The sequence below is a fragment of the Camponotus vicinus genome, unplaced genomic scaffold (assembly GCF_025532165.1).
Source record: "Camponotus vicinus isolate PSW18456_S1 unplaced genomic scaffold, iyCamVici1.0 SCAF_11, whole genome shotgun sequence".
Taxonomy (NCBI): Eukaryota; Metazoa; Arthropoda; class Insecta; order Hymenoptera; family Formicidae; genus Camponotus; species Camponotus vicinus.
The window spans coordinates 7,057,109-7,073,514 of NW_028141947.1; the positions used below are offsets into that span (position 1 = coordinate 7,057,109).

At 28.8% G+C, this 16,406-nt stretch overlaps 1 protein-coding gene and 1 pseudogene across 1 annotated transcript; one reads left to right on the top strand and one right to left on the bottom strand.

The window, feature by feature from the left end:
• Positions 1–394: 394 nt before the first annotated feature.
• Positions 395–9,274, bottom strand: LOC145962253 (uncharacterized; annotated as a pseudogene).
• Positions 9,275–11,737: 2,463 nt separating this feature from the next.
• On the top strand, positions 11,738–16,134 carry LOC145962254 (uncharacterized). The gene is made up of 3 exons (XM_083083215.1): positions 11,738–12,062; positions 12,150–12,332; positions 16,118–16,134. Exons 1-3 carry the CDS (start codon positions 11,738–11,740, stop codon positions 16,132–16,134), a joined length of 525 nt encoding a protein of 174 aa, XP_082939341.1.
• The last annotated feature ends 272 nt before the right edge of the window (positions 16,135–16,406 follow it).

Consider the following 16,406-nt stretch of genomic DNA (forward strand, 5'->3'; position numbering starts at 1 on the left):
GACCAACAAGTCCAGACTTCACCGCCGCCAAGCCCTCCACGAACTCCTGACCCATTCTCAGATTATTTTACCCCAAATTATTCCCCGGTCGCTCTTGGAGAAATAGATTTAGAACCTATAGACATCTCTCCGAGCGAAGAGAGTTTTACAGATTTTGAAATAAATCAACTCCTCGACTATTTAAGCAGCGAGGAATTCCTTGATATGATTGTAGACCTATAAAAATAAAATACATTAGCATCAACAAGAAAATTATTATTATATTCTTTTATATTCAACATAAAAATTGCATTTAATGTACATGGATAAGGGAATGAAATAAAAAAAATAGAAAATTATAATACAAATCCATTTATTTATTTGTCAACCTTAAATTATCTCTGAAAAGAAGCGTTTACAAGATCCTGAATCTCTCGGCGTCCCAGGGTATAGCCGGCCAAGCAGGTTTCCCTGAAAAAGAAATTGAGAGATACTAATTGTTCGTACTTGCACGGTGAGCCCTGCAGAAACGTTGAATAAACGATAAAATAGGACGTAACAATGTACTTTGTAATTGTTCTCTTTGACTAGAAAACAACTCCATGTTAGGATGCTCATGTCTTACTGCCTGTGTATTCGAAGAATTTTCTTCATGATTATCCCTCAATATACTTTGTAATTGTTCTCTTTGACTAGAAGACAACTCCATGTTAGGATGCTCATGTCTTACTGCCTGTGTATTCGAAGAATTTTCTTCATGATTATCCCTCAATGAACCTTGTAATTGTTCTCTTTGACTAGAAAACAACTCCATGTCTACTGATTCATTACTTGTTACTTCAGCATCTGCAAAAAAAAACAGGTAAGCATTTTCATATAGATTTATAATATAAATTTTATAATATAAATTTTCTTTAAAAATATCTTGATCTGTAAATTACCTTGTATTACAGAAATCTCATCCTCTGCATCATAAATAATTACTCTAGGATGCTCATGTATTATTGTCTGTGTATCCGAGAAATTGTCTTCGTCGTTATTTCTAAATATATTCTGTACTCCCTCTCTTTGACTGGGTACATTTTTATGTACGTGTAGAGATTTTCTTCTATTTTGTCTTCCTGAAACAGGAAAATAAAATAAGGAAGTATACTATATCAAGAACTAATTACTTTTTTGAAAAATATTCTGAGATGTGAAGAAGATAGTTAAAGCAGTGATATTTACTTGTTTGTTGTTGAAAAGTTTCGTCCAAATCATTCGAGAACAACTCCATGTCTATTTGTTCATCATTTGTTAATTTAGCGTCTGATAAGAAACAAATATAAAAGTATTTTCAGAATAAATTTATGCAGTAATAAATTAACACTATAATTTTATTTTTAAATATCATACAAATTGTGACATGTATCTATGTATAATTACATGATCATAAATATAATATAACCGTAGTGTATTTACCCTCTAGTGATACCATTTGTTCCATTTGTTCCATTAGAAATATATTATTGTTGGTGGTGAACATTAATAAAAATTTCCTTAGTGATAATCTGAAAAAATTGAAGTTTAATATATATATATAATTATTCATTAATTAATTTGATATGCAAATTATTACAAAATAATAAAATGATACCTTTGATTAACTAAATCCTCTTGTGCATTTATAATTTTAGAATCTAGTTCTCTTCTTGCCCTTGTGCGAAGTCGTCGAGATCTAATACCATTGTTTAATCGACGTAAATCTAATTCTTGATCAGTAATTAGATGTTCTAATTTATCTGGAAAAGAGATAAAACAATGTATAAAATATAAAGCGAACTAAAAGAACATAGCAACATAAGAAGAGAATGTATAAAATGAAGTGGAGAATAAGAGTGATCGCTCCAAACAAAAAATTTCGGTTTTGACTCATTTTCTAAAAACAAATATATTTATTCACTTAAAAATTGTATATTTAAAGTAATTCACAATGCGGAAAAATGCTACATCAATTTTCACATTAAACTCACGTTTTTACTTAAAATATAACGTGTCATATATGTATTATTTTATGGTAAAAATACTTTAAATCAATATCACATATGTAAAATGATACATCATGTACAGATACCGGCAGGAATGGTGTCCGTCGAAACTTTAGCTTTACACGCATACAACAGAAATCTTACGTATACGTATGTACTAACTTTATGTGTATGCATGTGCTCCTGAAGTTGCCGACGGACACCATTCCTGCTGTAATTTCATGCAATATATATTCGCATAAATATAGTCATATTGAAGAATTTTATATTTAAAAGAAAATACTTTATAAAATATAGAAATATAGAAATTACCTAGAAATGTCCAAACATTAATATTTCTCGTTCCTAATTTCTGTGCCGCAATGTTATGAAAACTTTCTACTATGTTGTTAGTACGCACAGGACAACGATAAGTACTAATTTTTGATACCATGTTTGACCAGGTAAGCCTCAGATATGACATAAATTGTAAAATATCTGGATGTTCATTAGAAAGTTGATCAGCTTCGGTTTGTATTATAAATAAAGCTTCTTGAAACATATCTGGTGGTAACAAAGGCAATATCAGTCATCAAAAGTACTTTTTTTGGAATATTTGAAAGACGTAGTTTGCGCCATTTACGTAGTACAGCCTGGAAAATAAAATGTAATTTAATTAACGCAATGCAATTTTATGAAAAACAAGTGTTTTATGACGTATGGCATATTCTGTCTGCATTGAAAAACTCTGAAATAAGATAAACGATGCTAACAATACTTTATAGTTTTCAATTTAAATAATATGAATAATTCCAGGAGCGTCATTACGACCCTGGTAGCTTTGGTACTGACTAGGGCTCATTAAAGTCTAGGTATGGAATTGTAGACCTCTACAAATAAAATAGTTGTTTAAATGAAAAAAATTTTCCAAAAAAGAGCTATCTTAAATATTATTTAAGAAATACATTTCAAAAACAAATGTTACTCAGATTCAAAAATAAACATTTATGAAATTTAAAATTTCTTAACAAAATAAAATAATGTATTTAATATTTCAGATAGACTGTATGAATAAAATCATTAAAATCATTAAAATCATTAAAATCTATTTATGAAAATTACACAATTGCTATTAATAAATTTATTTTGATAAAAAAAGCTGCTCAAGACATTGATTCTTTTACATATTTAGTCAAAGAGTAAGAATTTTTGCGGAGCTTGCTCTCGTTTGAATTTTCATTTAAAATAATAATTAAAGTTCTTGAACAAATTGAAATTTTAAATATTGTTTAAAAAAAAGAGCTTTGCGTGAATAAATCGCAAGCAAATGTTTATCTTGTAAGAAAATAAAATTCTGCAGATAAACAAGAAAAAAAATTTAATAAAATTTGGATCAAAATTGTATAAAAGGCTTGAGACTCATGTAGAAAAGCCTTCTTTAAAATGTCCGTGAAACATTCCCGAACGCATAGATTCCAATTCTAGTAGCCAAAGTAATGTGTTTTTAAGTGCACAGGATTATTACAGAAAAATTAATTTTGAATTGATCTGGCTCTAGTGTCATTAAATAGAAGATTTGAAAACAAATCAATGGAGTTGTTATAATAATTTAATAATTCTAAAAAGTTTGTGACAGGAAGTGACAATATGAACGTTTAAAAAATAACTAACTCCTATAATACAGGCTTAGTCTCGAAAAAAAACGTAATGACACCCCTGAATAATTCTATCAAATGCTATAATTGTATGTATTGGAAAATATACTTAATGTATAAAAAGAATCCTTTAATAATTTGAATTCTTAAGAATATGCCTGAAAATGAACCAAAATTGTATCATTATAAATATTTATTAGGAAAAAGTAATTTTAATAATGATATTTTAATATAATAAATATATTTATATTTAAATATTATATTTATTTATTTTATAAATATTATATTATATTTATTATATTATATATTTAATTATATTATTATATTATGTTATATTATTATATTATATTTATGATACATTAAATTTAATATACATAAAAATAAATATAATAAATAATAATAAAATAAAAAACTGATATATTTTTAATATATTTTTATAATAGTATTTCACGTAAAATATCTTTATATTTATTACTTAATATAAGCAGTAATTTTACAAAAATATTGTTTTATGAAAATTTTATATATTCTAAACTGAAAACTGTCATGAGACAAAAATTTGAAAAAAGTCATGAGAAAACCTCTGCCCTTCTAAAGTTTAATAATTTTTAAAATTTTTAAATCTTTTTCATATAATCATTTATTAATAAAATATTTATTAATATTTAATATATATTAATAGCATACTATATTTACTGCGCAGATGCACACACATACGCCCGCGCGTCTAATATACTACGATTGAATGATTATATGTTTGTAAATCCTATACAGGGTGATTCTAAATAACTTTATGCTTTTGCAAAAACATAATCTTGACCGAATTCTAAGACGATTCTTCCTTTGGCAAAATTTCGTCCGAAGCTTAGTTTTTGAATTATTAAAGGAAGTAGTTAACGTATGACGGGTCGAATACAAGAGGCAGGCAAGGGTGACGCGATTCACCGTCAGACGCGGGTGCTTACGCGGGGCGCCTGCTGCGATCAGCTGGTCGCTATACACATACAGACACACATGCGAACACATACATTCTCTCTCTGTCTGTCTGTCTCTTTCTCTCTCTCTCCCCCCCCCTCTCGCTCATTCGCCCACTCACCTGTTTTTTTTTTTTTTTTTTTTTTTTTACGAGAGAGGGGAAAATGCATTTTATGCATACCCACCGGTCGATCCAGTGAGTTATGTGGGACTCGAGTACCAAGTCGAATTACCAACTCGGTACTCCCTACCCACTAAAAACCCCTCTCTTTTCACGAATTTCCTTTGACACACTGTCCCTCTGACTTCCCGAGATCTGTTTTCACATAACGTCAAAAAATAGTTATTATTACCTTGTTCGATGACTTTTGATGTATTGCTGTAATTGCTTGAAGGAGAAATGAATTTTCCGATAGATCGTACGTTCTCAAATTTAACGTAGATATCACGTTGCAAAAGACAAGAAATCCACACTAAATTATTAACTGAAAGTTTTTCTCCTTTCATGAACTGTATTCTTTTATAAACTTTAACGTAATCACATTTATTTACTCACTCGATGAGACGAGAAATTTACTAATGACTCTCACTAATCACTATTAATCACTGTCGAATAATAACTGTTGGCGATTAAAAATCACTCGATGAAAGAAACACGCGCGGACATGTTACTACACGACGCGACGACGCGACAATGCGACGATAATTACTCGGCGACTGCAAGCAGTTTTTTGTCATGGTAGGTTGCGGTAAGTTAAGGTACTACTGGCGCAATCGAACGCGATCATGTGTTTGATTGAAAAATGCGGTAAACATAATAAACATTTAACATATTAATATTATTATTATCATGAATGTGTGTGATATCCATACATCGTATGATATCTATTTAAAAATTAATTAGATTAAATAAGTGTTTTTAAAATATTTATTACTTTTACTATTATCATACAAAATATTAATATTAAATATTTATTTAAGATAATAGTAAAAGTAATAAATATTTTAAAAACACTTATTTAATCTAATTAATTTTTAAATAGATATCATACGATGTATGGATATCACACATTCATGATAATAATAATATTAATATGTTAAATGTTTATTATGTTTACCGCATTCTTCAATCGAACACATGATCGCGTTCGATAGCGCCAGTAGTACCTTAACCTACCGCAACCTACCATGACAAAAAACTGCTTGCAGTCGCCGAGTAATTATCGTCGCATTGTCGCGTCGTCGCGTCGTGTAGTAACGTGTCCGCGCGTGTTTCTTTCATCGAGTGATTTTTAATCGCCAACAGTTATTATTCGACAGTGATTAATAGTGATTAGTGATAGAGTCATTAGTAAATTTCTCGTCTCATCGAGTGAGTAAATAAATGTGATTACGTTAAAGTTTATAAAAGAATACAGTTCATGAAAGGAGAAAAACTTTCAGTTAATAATTTAGTGTGGATTTCTTGTCTTTTGCAACGTGATATCTACGTTAAATTTGAGAACGATCTATCGGAAAATTCATTTCTCCTTCAAGCAATTACAGCCATACATCAAAAGTCATCGAACAAGGTAATAATAACTATTTTTTGACGTTATGTGAAAACAGATCTCGGGAAGTCAGAGGGACGGTGTGTCAAAGGAAATTCGTGAAAAGAGAGGGGTTTTTAGTGGGTAGGGAGTACCGAGTTGGTAATTCGACTTGGTACTCGAGTCCCACATAACTCACTGGATCGACCGGTGGGTATGCATAAAATGCATTTTCCCCTCTCTCGTAAAAAAAAAAAAAAAAAAACAGGTGAGTGGGCGAATGAGCGAGAGGGGGGGGAGAGAGAGAGAGAGAGAAAGAGACAGACAGACAGAGAGAGAATGTATGTGTTCGCATGTGTGTCTGTATGTGTATAGCGACCAGCTGATCGCAGCAGGCGCCCCGCGTAAGCACCCGCGTCTGACGGTGAATCGCGTCACCCTTGCCTGCCTCTTGTATTCGACCCGTCATACGTTAACTACTTCCTTTAATAATTCAAAAACTAAGCTTCGGATGAAATTTTGCCAAAGGAAAAATCGTCTTAGAATTCGGTCAAGATTATGTTTTTGCAAAAGCATAAAGTTATTTAGAATCACCCTGTATATATATATATATATATATATATATATATATATATACCTGATTGAAATGGAACCAACATCCAGTTAAGTTAGCTCTAGGAAATTTTTTGTTCAACGATTTTACTGCAGCCATTTCAAAGTCACCCATAATGAACTTAATATTTTGTTCAAGTTGTAGTACCAGTTGTGTAATTTTATCCCATAAAGCGTCATACAAGGTTATTATACGTACATCACATAATATAAATAATGTTGCGATACCCTGAAAAAATCAAGTTATTCATTTTTGTTATTTATTCTTGATGCTTTAAAAAACTGAATAATTTCAATAAATATCTTACCATATCCATATATCGTATATATGTACGGAGTAAAGGTGCGCAATATGAGGCTTACGTGGGAGAACCTTAGGAAAGATATAAAAAATAAAAATTAATTAGTAAATAAAGTTAATTAGTAAATAAAGTTAAATAGTAAATAAAACGTAATTAGACTCATTGACCTATATGTTATATCTTGGCGGTACAGTTACGATATTTTATAAATACAGTTATATTTTATAAAAACTCTTATAAAAAATTTATATAAAATTTATATAAAATTTCTAAATTACAGGAAAATACAGTTGTATACTTATAGAAAAAGTTCCATCGACATAGATTTCAGTAGCAGAAGATAATGCTTGTAGTAAATAATTGGTTTAGAAAATTATTGCACTTTTTTCATCAGTTGTTATGTTTTCTTTATAGATATTTTGCATGATATCAGAAGTCTAAAATGTCATATAACGATGCCAATGTATCAGGTATGGACGGCCGACTTTTTGTACGTTCACGATGCATGTTACATCTTACACTTGCAAAACTCAAATATTGTGCTGCATTTGGGTTGCTGAGAAAAAGAGAGACGGTAAATATAATGCAATATCTTATACAATACAAAAATCTTTGTGAAAATACAAACATACAAATGGATTGATTTTTTTATAATTTTTTAACGAATTTACTCTAGTGACTGATGCACTGATAAAGTGCAATAAAAATAATTTGTATTAAATTTTTATAAGACTGTGAAACTAATGTAAATTGAAAAACTAATGTAAATGAAGAGCAACATATTTGAAACTAATAAAAATATAACGTAATTATATATATTAGCAAAATAATGTTTTTAATTGTATTAATAGAAGTACGCAATCAATTAAAATAAACAATCCAAGTCGATGTAAAAAAATTTAAAATGTTCAAGTTTAAATAAAATTGTACCTATTGGAAAAAAGTATGATTGAAAAAACAGTGAACGCATCCAATAATATAATTAAAGATGCAAAAATTATAGACAATAATTTAACACAAAATTGTATTTAAAGTTTTCTAAAAGAACCGATTAAACACTGCAGCTATTTATTTGTTGAAACAATTATTCAATAAAGACTTATAAGTTAATAATTAAATTCAGAAGTCAACAAACGGATTTTTATACAAAATATATTTTATCTTTCAATTAATAAAAAAACTACTAAGAGAAGGTTTAAACATTCAAATCAAAATCAACATGTTGAAAATATGTCAAAGCTATAAAATGTAATTGTTCAAGATATTACAAAATTATTGTGCTTTCAAATCAATATAACTTACTAACAATAAGTCAAAAGAACTAATTTTGTAATAACTAGTTTTATAAATTGTTTTATAAATAATATTATTTATAAATTGTATTTGAACACATATCAGACTATTTTAAATGTATTATGCAAAAAAATGTAAATTTAATAAATTATTTAAACTATAAATATTAATTATTAATTATTAATTTGGATTTGACAATTTCTGCCTGAACGTCTATGTTATTCGATCCATCTGATAACAATAATTTCAATACACGGATTATTCTTTTGTACAAAATACATAAAATCAAGAAATCTAAGCACATCAAAAATTAAAACTGAAGATGCTCAGAAATATCAGAGATATGTTCTTTCTCACCTTATATTATTATATATATTATTATTACTATAGTATCACATTTTAATTTTTTTAATTTAGTCTAATCATGCATGACAGTAGCAATAGTTACATGTTGATTAAATATTTCATATAATGAATTAATTAACAAAAAATAATTTCTTAAAAGAAAGATACTGTCTATAATCACAGTATTTCGATATTAAAGATATCTTAAAACAATGAAATCCCAGTTCAAAATTATGTTACAAATAGAAATTTTAATGAAATATATAGAAAAAAGGGAAATAATTTTACCTTCTGCACACTGAATCAAAAATTTCTTTTAGTGCAATATGAGTTTCACGAGAGAGTCTTAGCATTTCTTCTTTCATTTCAATCTGTTCTTTAATGAATGGTGACTTTGGATGATTATGTCCTTTTAAAATGGTTAAAATATTATCCTGAAGAACAGCGGAGCCTGAACATTTGGTTGTCCTCCGTGTGCTACATCGAAAGACATTGTCATAGCGATTGTCCATATAGTACAAATAATCATCATATACATAAAGAAATGATCCCTTCTTTCTTGCAGGAACAACTTGCATCTATAATGAAAGAAATACATGCCACTTAAATATTGCATTTCGTTGAAAATATGTTAATATACTCTGTTTTCAATTAATATATACTTTTAAATTAAGTGATAGTATTTTACTTAGGCTTTTAACACATAGACTTTCCATTAAAAATGAATGAGAATTGAAAATAAACAATATTTCTTTAAAAATGCAGTAAAATGTAAAACAATCTTTGCATAAATTCTTTATAAATAAGTAGTACACTGTAACTAATAAGTAGTACACTGTAACAATATACTATTGAGCAACTATATTATTGAGTGATTTTCACCTTATATTATTATATATATTATTTTTACTATAGTATCACATTTTAAGTTTTTTAATTTAGTTTAATCATGTTAACAGTAGCAATAGTTACATGTTGATTAAATATTTCATATAATGAATTAATTAACAAAAAATAATTTCTGACAAAAAAGATACTGTTTGTAAATATGTACATGTCTACTAATAGCTTCATTAAACATCTTAATATGTATCAAATATGAAATTTTACTACCGATACTATATTACTTACATTGATAATGAGACAACAATAGATTTGGATAAGAACAATACTGATCTTCGCACAAAATATTTTTACAGTATATTTGATATTCTTCTAATTGTTACTTGGAGATATATCACGAACACGATAATAACAACAAAAGCGGTTACGACAACAGTATTTCAGGCAGATATAACGACACGAGCATAATATGGATTAAAAATTACGTATAGAGGAAAAACGCAAGAAACGCATACGCTGCATTTATTGGATACAACACGAGCACGTTACAACAAAAGTGCTATTATGGCAAAAGCACATCAGACATGTAACGACACGAGCATAAGTAGAAGACTAAACATGGCAGAAAAAAGCGCGGGAAGAAGCGTGGGAAGAAGCGCACGCGCATGCACGCATTTATCACATGCTGGGCTCTCGCACATGAATTCCACAGCCATAAACATAATCATAACCGTGAAAATGAAACAATAACAAGCGGCTATTGAATCAATAGAATTTAAACATTTATTGTTATTGGTTGATTTCCACGGTTATGCTTACAGTTACGGAATTTGTGTGCGAGAAATCATAAGTCAATATTTACCTTAAAGTGTTAAAAACGTTAACATGAAAAATATAATTTTAAAAAATGAAATAAAAAAATTTCTGGATAATCTTATATAGAAATTACTACCAGTTTTGCAATAGATAAACATTTCTTATAAATTCTTAGAAAGTCACAGAATTCATTTAGGCATAAATGTCTCTACTATTATTAACGAAGCATAATGATTCTGTTGCGAATTTATTTTTATTGTTTAGAATTCATTACTCTTTGTATACAAAATGTAACATAAAATATGTTTCAGAAGCATTCTTTAGCGCTATAAATACCCATAGATGTTTTCGTTAAAATTACAAATAAGCAATTCTTTTTTAAAAGTAGTGTATTACATAAAATAGAATAAAATTTGGAATAATATTCTTCATTGCACATAAGCAGAATTGATATTGTTGCATATAACAGAATAATTACAGTTATACTTTTAATATTTTGCAATTTATTCTGAATCTGTTTCATGTTTAGTAAGCTATATGTTAACTAAAACATTAGCCACATGCTGATTCAATATTTCATATAAATAAATATAACGATCGAATTAATTCCCTGAGAAAAAATTTTGTGTTATGTACATGATATTCATAACTCGAATTGAACATATTAATATTAACTCGACGAAATATTAAACGAGTTTAATATTCAATATTTATATTCCGTCATTTTGATTCTTTATTGCTAATTCTCAATGCATTGTGCATTAGTCCATTTCATTTCCTTGTTTTAAAATAATATAATATTTAATATTTAATAATTAATATTTAATATTTAATATTTTTCCTATTGTGCGCAGAGCAAGTCCTGATTGATCAAATTTTAATTTTAATCTTTAATCTTCAATTTTCAATGCGTAATCTGATACGGGCTTAATGCAGCTACTTCTACCAAGAATAGACCTTATAGGCTCCTGCACACAGGACGCGGCAACATTTGCCGCGCGGCGGAAGCCGACGCATGACCCAATACAAAAGTTGGATTGAGTTCAACTTTGACGCGCGGTAGATGTTACGTATCTGCTGATTGGCTACCGCGTCGTCTTCCGCCACGCGGAACGCGTTGCCGCGTCCTGTGTGCAGGAGCCCTATGAAATCGGCCATAAAACACGCTGTCTATATATTGTTACGTCTATGATATAGGTAGTATTTCCGCTCATGTCGTTTTCGCTTGTGTGTTATTTACTGTTGTCGTTTCTTTTTCGCAAACATTATTGTGAGAACAATATTAAATCATATCCGAAATATACATTATTTTCATTCTGTTTTATATATGTTGTTAAATATGTCATTGTCTGTGATTTCAAAAAAAGTTCTAGTACTGCAAAATGATTTGTCATGACTATATGATACGCGTGTGCTTCAGAAATCCTTGCAAAATGCAGCATAAAATTATTGCCTGCAGTAATGAATCTTGTAACGGGAATAGATTGTGCAAATTTGTACATCTAACGAAGGATGAAATTGTTGAGCTTAATAAAAATGTACGACCGTTTCGTGAAACGGTATATAATGAGATGAAGCGTTTAGCTTTCATTTTACGAGAATCCTATTCAACGGAATTAAGAGCACATACATGTTCATTATACCTGCTGGGAGAGTGTCTATGGCCATGTTTATCATGTGGAACAGTTTCCAACAATAATAACAATAGTAAGCTTCTTTAACTATTTAAACACTTTAGTTGGTAACTTAAATTGCTATGATATAAATTAACAAATATATTTACTATACTTTCAGTAAATAATACTCCTCCAGTATGCAACAAATGTTACATAATATTAAACGAAGACATGGAGGCATTGATTTGTGGCCACGTCTATTGCAAATATTGTATGAAACGACTGCAATTTCGTGTAGATGGTGCCTTGCCAGAATATCATTGCGTAAAATGTAATACATGGGAAAAGTTTATTATGTTATGTAAGTATGAAGATAATAAATTCTTTTCATCTCTGCTTTTAACAATATATGGCTAATTTACCACTATACCAGTGACTTAATCTGTTACAACAGTAGTATAATGATATTCAAAAATAATGATTTTCCAGAAAATGACTTTGAACGTTATGATTTATTATAATTTTGATACTAAAGTGAAACAACTCTTTCATAGAGCTTTTTAATCACTTTTGTTATTCTACTAATAAAAAGTACAAACAAAAACTGTTTTTTTCAATGACTTAAAGCAAATTTTGAATTATGTTACCGTTGCAGCAAATAAGCGATATATGAATACTGGAATTGGAAGATTATGCTTTTTCTCCAAAATATCTGGAAAAAATTTTGCAGTATTTACACAGCATATGTTAAAAAAATTTTAAACTTGTACTTGTGTTCCGTGCCCAAGAATATTTCAATCTTAAAAAAAATATTTATTTTTAACATTTTTTAAAAACAGATAATGTTAAAAGTAACACATTTATTTTTTAAATAATCTAAAAAAGAATGAATTTATATATTTTAATGAAGACAAAATATGTTTACAGACGGAGCAAATAGAAGAAAACAAATAAAGGTGCAAGGTTAGTAAAAGAGATGCGAATATTAATATTTTTTAATTTGTTTATGTAACGCATTTAATTGAATATTAAAGATTATTCCTTATTAATTGTTTTCCAACTTTGCAATTATTTTAATATCACAACAATAACCTCTCTTCTCTTTTTATGCTTCAAATATTTTGTTTATAGATAATAAGTTTGAATACAAAAATTCAAGATTATCACATAATATAAAATACTACATAAGTCAATATAACAAGCTAAACGAAATCATATGCTGATTATATCATAGACGTTATTTATGGATCGCGCGTTGCATGACCTGATTTCATGAGGCCTGTTCTTTTTTGATAAAATTGGCTGCATTAGTACAGAGTTTTTCTTTTTTCCTCCCCTTGGAAAAAAATCATTATTTTTGAGTTGTGTCATTGGCATGTAGCAAACTGCTAAGTCTGTACTGTTGTAGCAAATGGGCGATATTTTATTGAAAGTAGAGATAAATGGTTTGTTCGCGTTGCGTGTCTCATGTTTCTACTCGCTCAAATGCTCTCCAATTTGTTTGTACAATCAATAGAAATGCATTGAAGCGAGTAAGAGCGTGTTAAAGCATATAAAAGCGAAAAGCATATACGACGAAAACAAACTTAAAAGATGACTTTGCTACAGTAACATAACGTAAAAGTAATGATTTCTTACCAAGGGAGGCAAAAAGTATAAACTTTGTACTAATGCAGCCAGTTCTGCTAAAAAGAACAGACATTATGAAATCGGCCATGCAACGCGCAGTCTATATATATGTTACGTCTATGGCCGGTATTCATAGTCCGTTCTTATATTTATGATCGTCTTAAGAACCCATTCAACCAATCAAATAGCTGCAATGCGGTCATTGATTGGTTGAATGGGTTCTTAAGACGATCTTAAATATAAGAACGGACTATGAATACCGGCCTATGTATATTACCGGCATGTAATTTCGTATAGGTTATATTACATAGGCTTATGTATTATTTTTGCTCATGTCGTTTTCGCTTGTGCCATGCTTACTGTTGTCGTTTTTCTTGTTTTTCTGCAAATGTTATTGTGAAAAGAATATTAATTGATTATTTCATATCCGGATATATTTTATTTTCATTCTGTCGTTTTATATATGTCGTTAAATATGTCATTTTATGGCTTAGAACAAGGTAGTTATAACTTTAATATTATTCATAAATCTTTATATTTTATAACACATTATAAGGTATTGTAGTTTATGTAATTTTATAAAATAATACATCAAGAAATGTTTCAGGAAATATCTTGCAAAATACTTGCCAAAAAACTGATTGCGCAAATTTAGATTGTGATTTTGTCCATTCATATAAATATTGTTATCAATACCAAAATACCAAGTGTACGAAAAAGAATTGCCCATATCTGCATTGCACTAGTGTCGAGCAGTATCGATACATGATCACGGGAAAACCAACGGATAATCTAAAAAGAGAAGTTGGCCGAACATTACAAAGAGTCGACGTATGCGGCGATTTAAAAAAAAATACGTGTAAACGAACAAATTGTAATCGCCGACACATCCATAATACACTGCCATTAGAGTGTCCGATATGTCGGGAAATAATTGTAATGGAATCTTTTGGTGCTGAGATTTGGTGCGGACATATATTTTGTTATAACTGCGCCTTACATTTAATAAATAATAACGATGAAGAAATGATAGTACAATGTCCAATATGTAGGATACACGTAAAGTACAAACAATTGAAGTAAACGTAAAATGTAAAAATTTATATAAACTTTATCTACAATCTTTTATTTCTACTGTTTATTTCTACTGTTTACGAAATTGTCATTTGCACAAATAAAATATTCAAAAGGAATATACAGGGTTTAGCAAAAGTGTGGAAACCCCTTAATATTTCGAAAAATACGCATTTTAAAAAAAAATGTTTCATACAAAAGTTATAGGGTTTTATGTGGCGCATTACACAGCAACATTATTATGACCTCGAATAGCATTGTCAAGGTTATGTGAAGGTCACCTCCAACTTTTTAAATGGGACACCGTATATGCTTTTGCATATTCTTATAGCTTATGTCGAGAGCTTTCCAAAACACTATAATAAAGTATTTTTTCATCAAGTACTTTCCGAGTTATGAGGCTTGAAATAATTTCTTAATTTTACATAAACCATAAAATATCTAGTAAAATATTTATTTTTCGATTATCTTACCTTAATACTTTTATGTACAAAATAATGAGAGGAATCGATTGGTGTAAAGAAAACACATAGTTGTTTAAAAAAAAAAGATGTAATTGTTAATTGCAAATTACATATTTTTTCTTAAAAACAACTGTTTTTTCTTTACACCAATTGATTCCTCTCATTATTTTGTACATAAAAGTATTAAGGTAAGATAATCGAAAAATGAATATTTTACTATATATTTTATGGTTTATGTAAAATTAAGAAATGATTTCAAGCCTCATAACTCGGAAAGTACTTAATGAAAACTAACTTAATTATAGTGTTTTGGAAAGCTCTCGAGATAAGCTACAAGAATATGCAAAAGCATATAGGGTGTCCCATTTAAAAAGTTGGAGGTGACCTTCACATAACCTTGACAACGCTATTCGAGGTCATAATAATGTTGCTATGTAATGCGCCACATAAAACACTATAACTTGTATGAAACATTTTTTTTTAAAATGCGTATTTTTCGAAATATTAAGGGGTTTCCACACTTTTGCTAAACCCTGTATAACATTGAGAATACTATATTTACTCCACATACCAAATCCAAATAACTATTTTTATACATCATATATCTCATTATTTTCTTATTAATTATTAATTTATAAATATGCAATACATTATGCAATTATACCATATATGTATAATTATGTATCTATTCAAAAGACAAGATTTTTACTGCACAATCTTGTTAAAACTTTACATCGAAATCTTTGTATCCAAAATTAATACTTAAAACACAAAATATTTGAAATACGAAAAAAAGCAATGTTACGCATTTATTAAACATTAAAGATTATATTACTTTATTCATTGTTTTCTAATTTTGTATTTCTTTGTCAGATCCACAACAATAAAGTTATTTTCTTTGTATTTCAAATTAGTTTGGATTTGGTATGTGGAGTATATTAGTATTTTCAATTTTCTATATTTCTTTTGAATATTTTAGGGAAGGCTTTTGTCTAAGGCCGATATTACATATGTCAAACGACAAATTTTCCGAGCGCATTGATTGCACCTTTATTTGTTTTCACCTATTTGCTCCGTCTGTAAACATATTTTGTCTTCATTAAAATATATAAATTCATTCTTTTTTAGATTATTTAAAAAATAAATGTGTTACTTTTAATATTATCCGTTTTTAAAAAATGTTAGAAATAAATATTTTTTTTAAGATTGAAATATTCTTGGACACAGAACAAAACTATGTAATGTCAGCCTTATGGCTCCTGCAGATA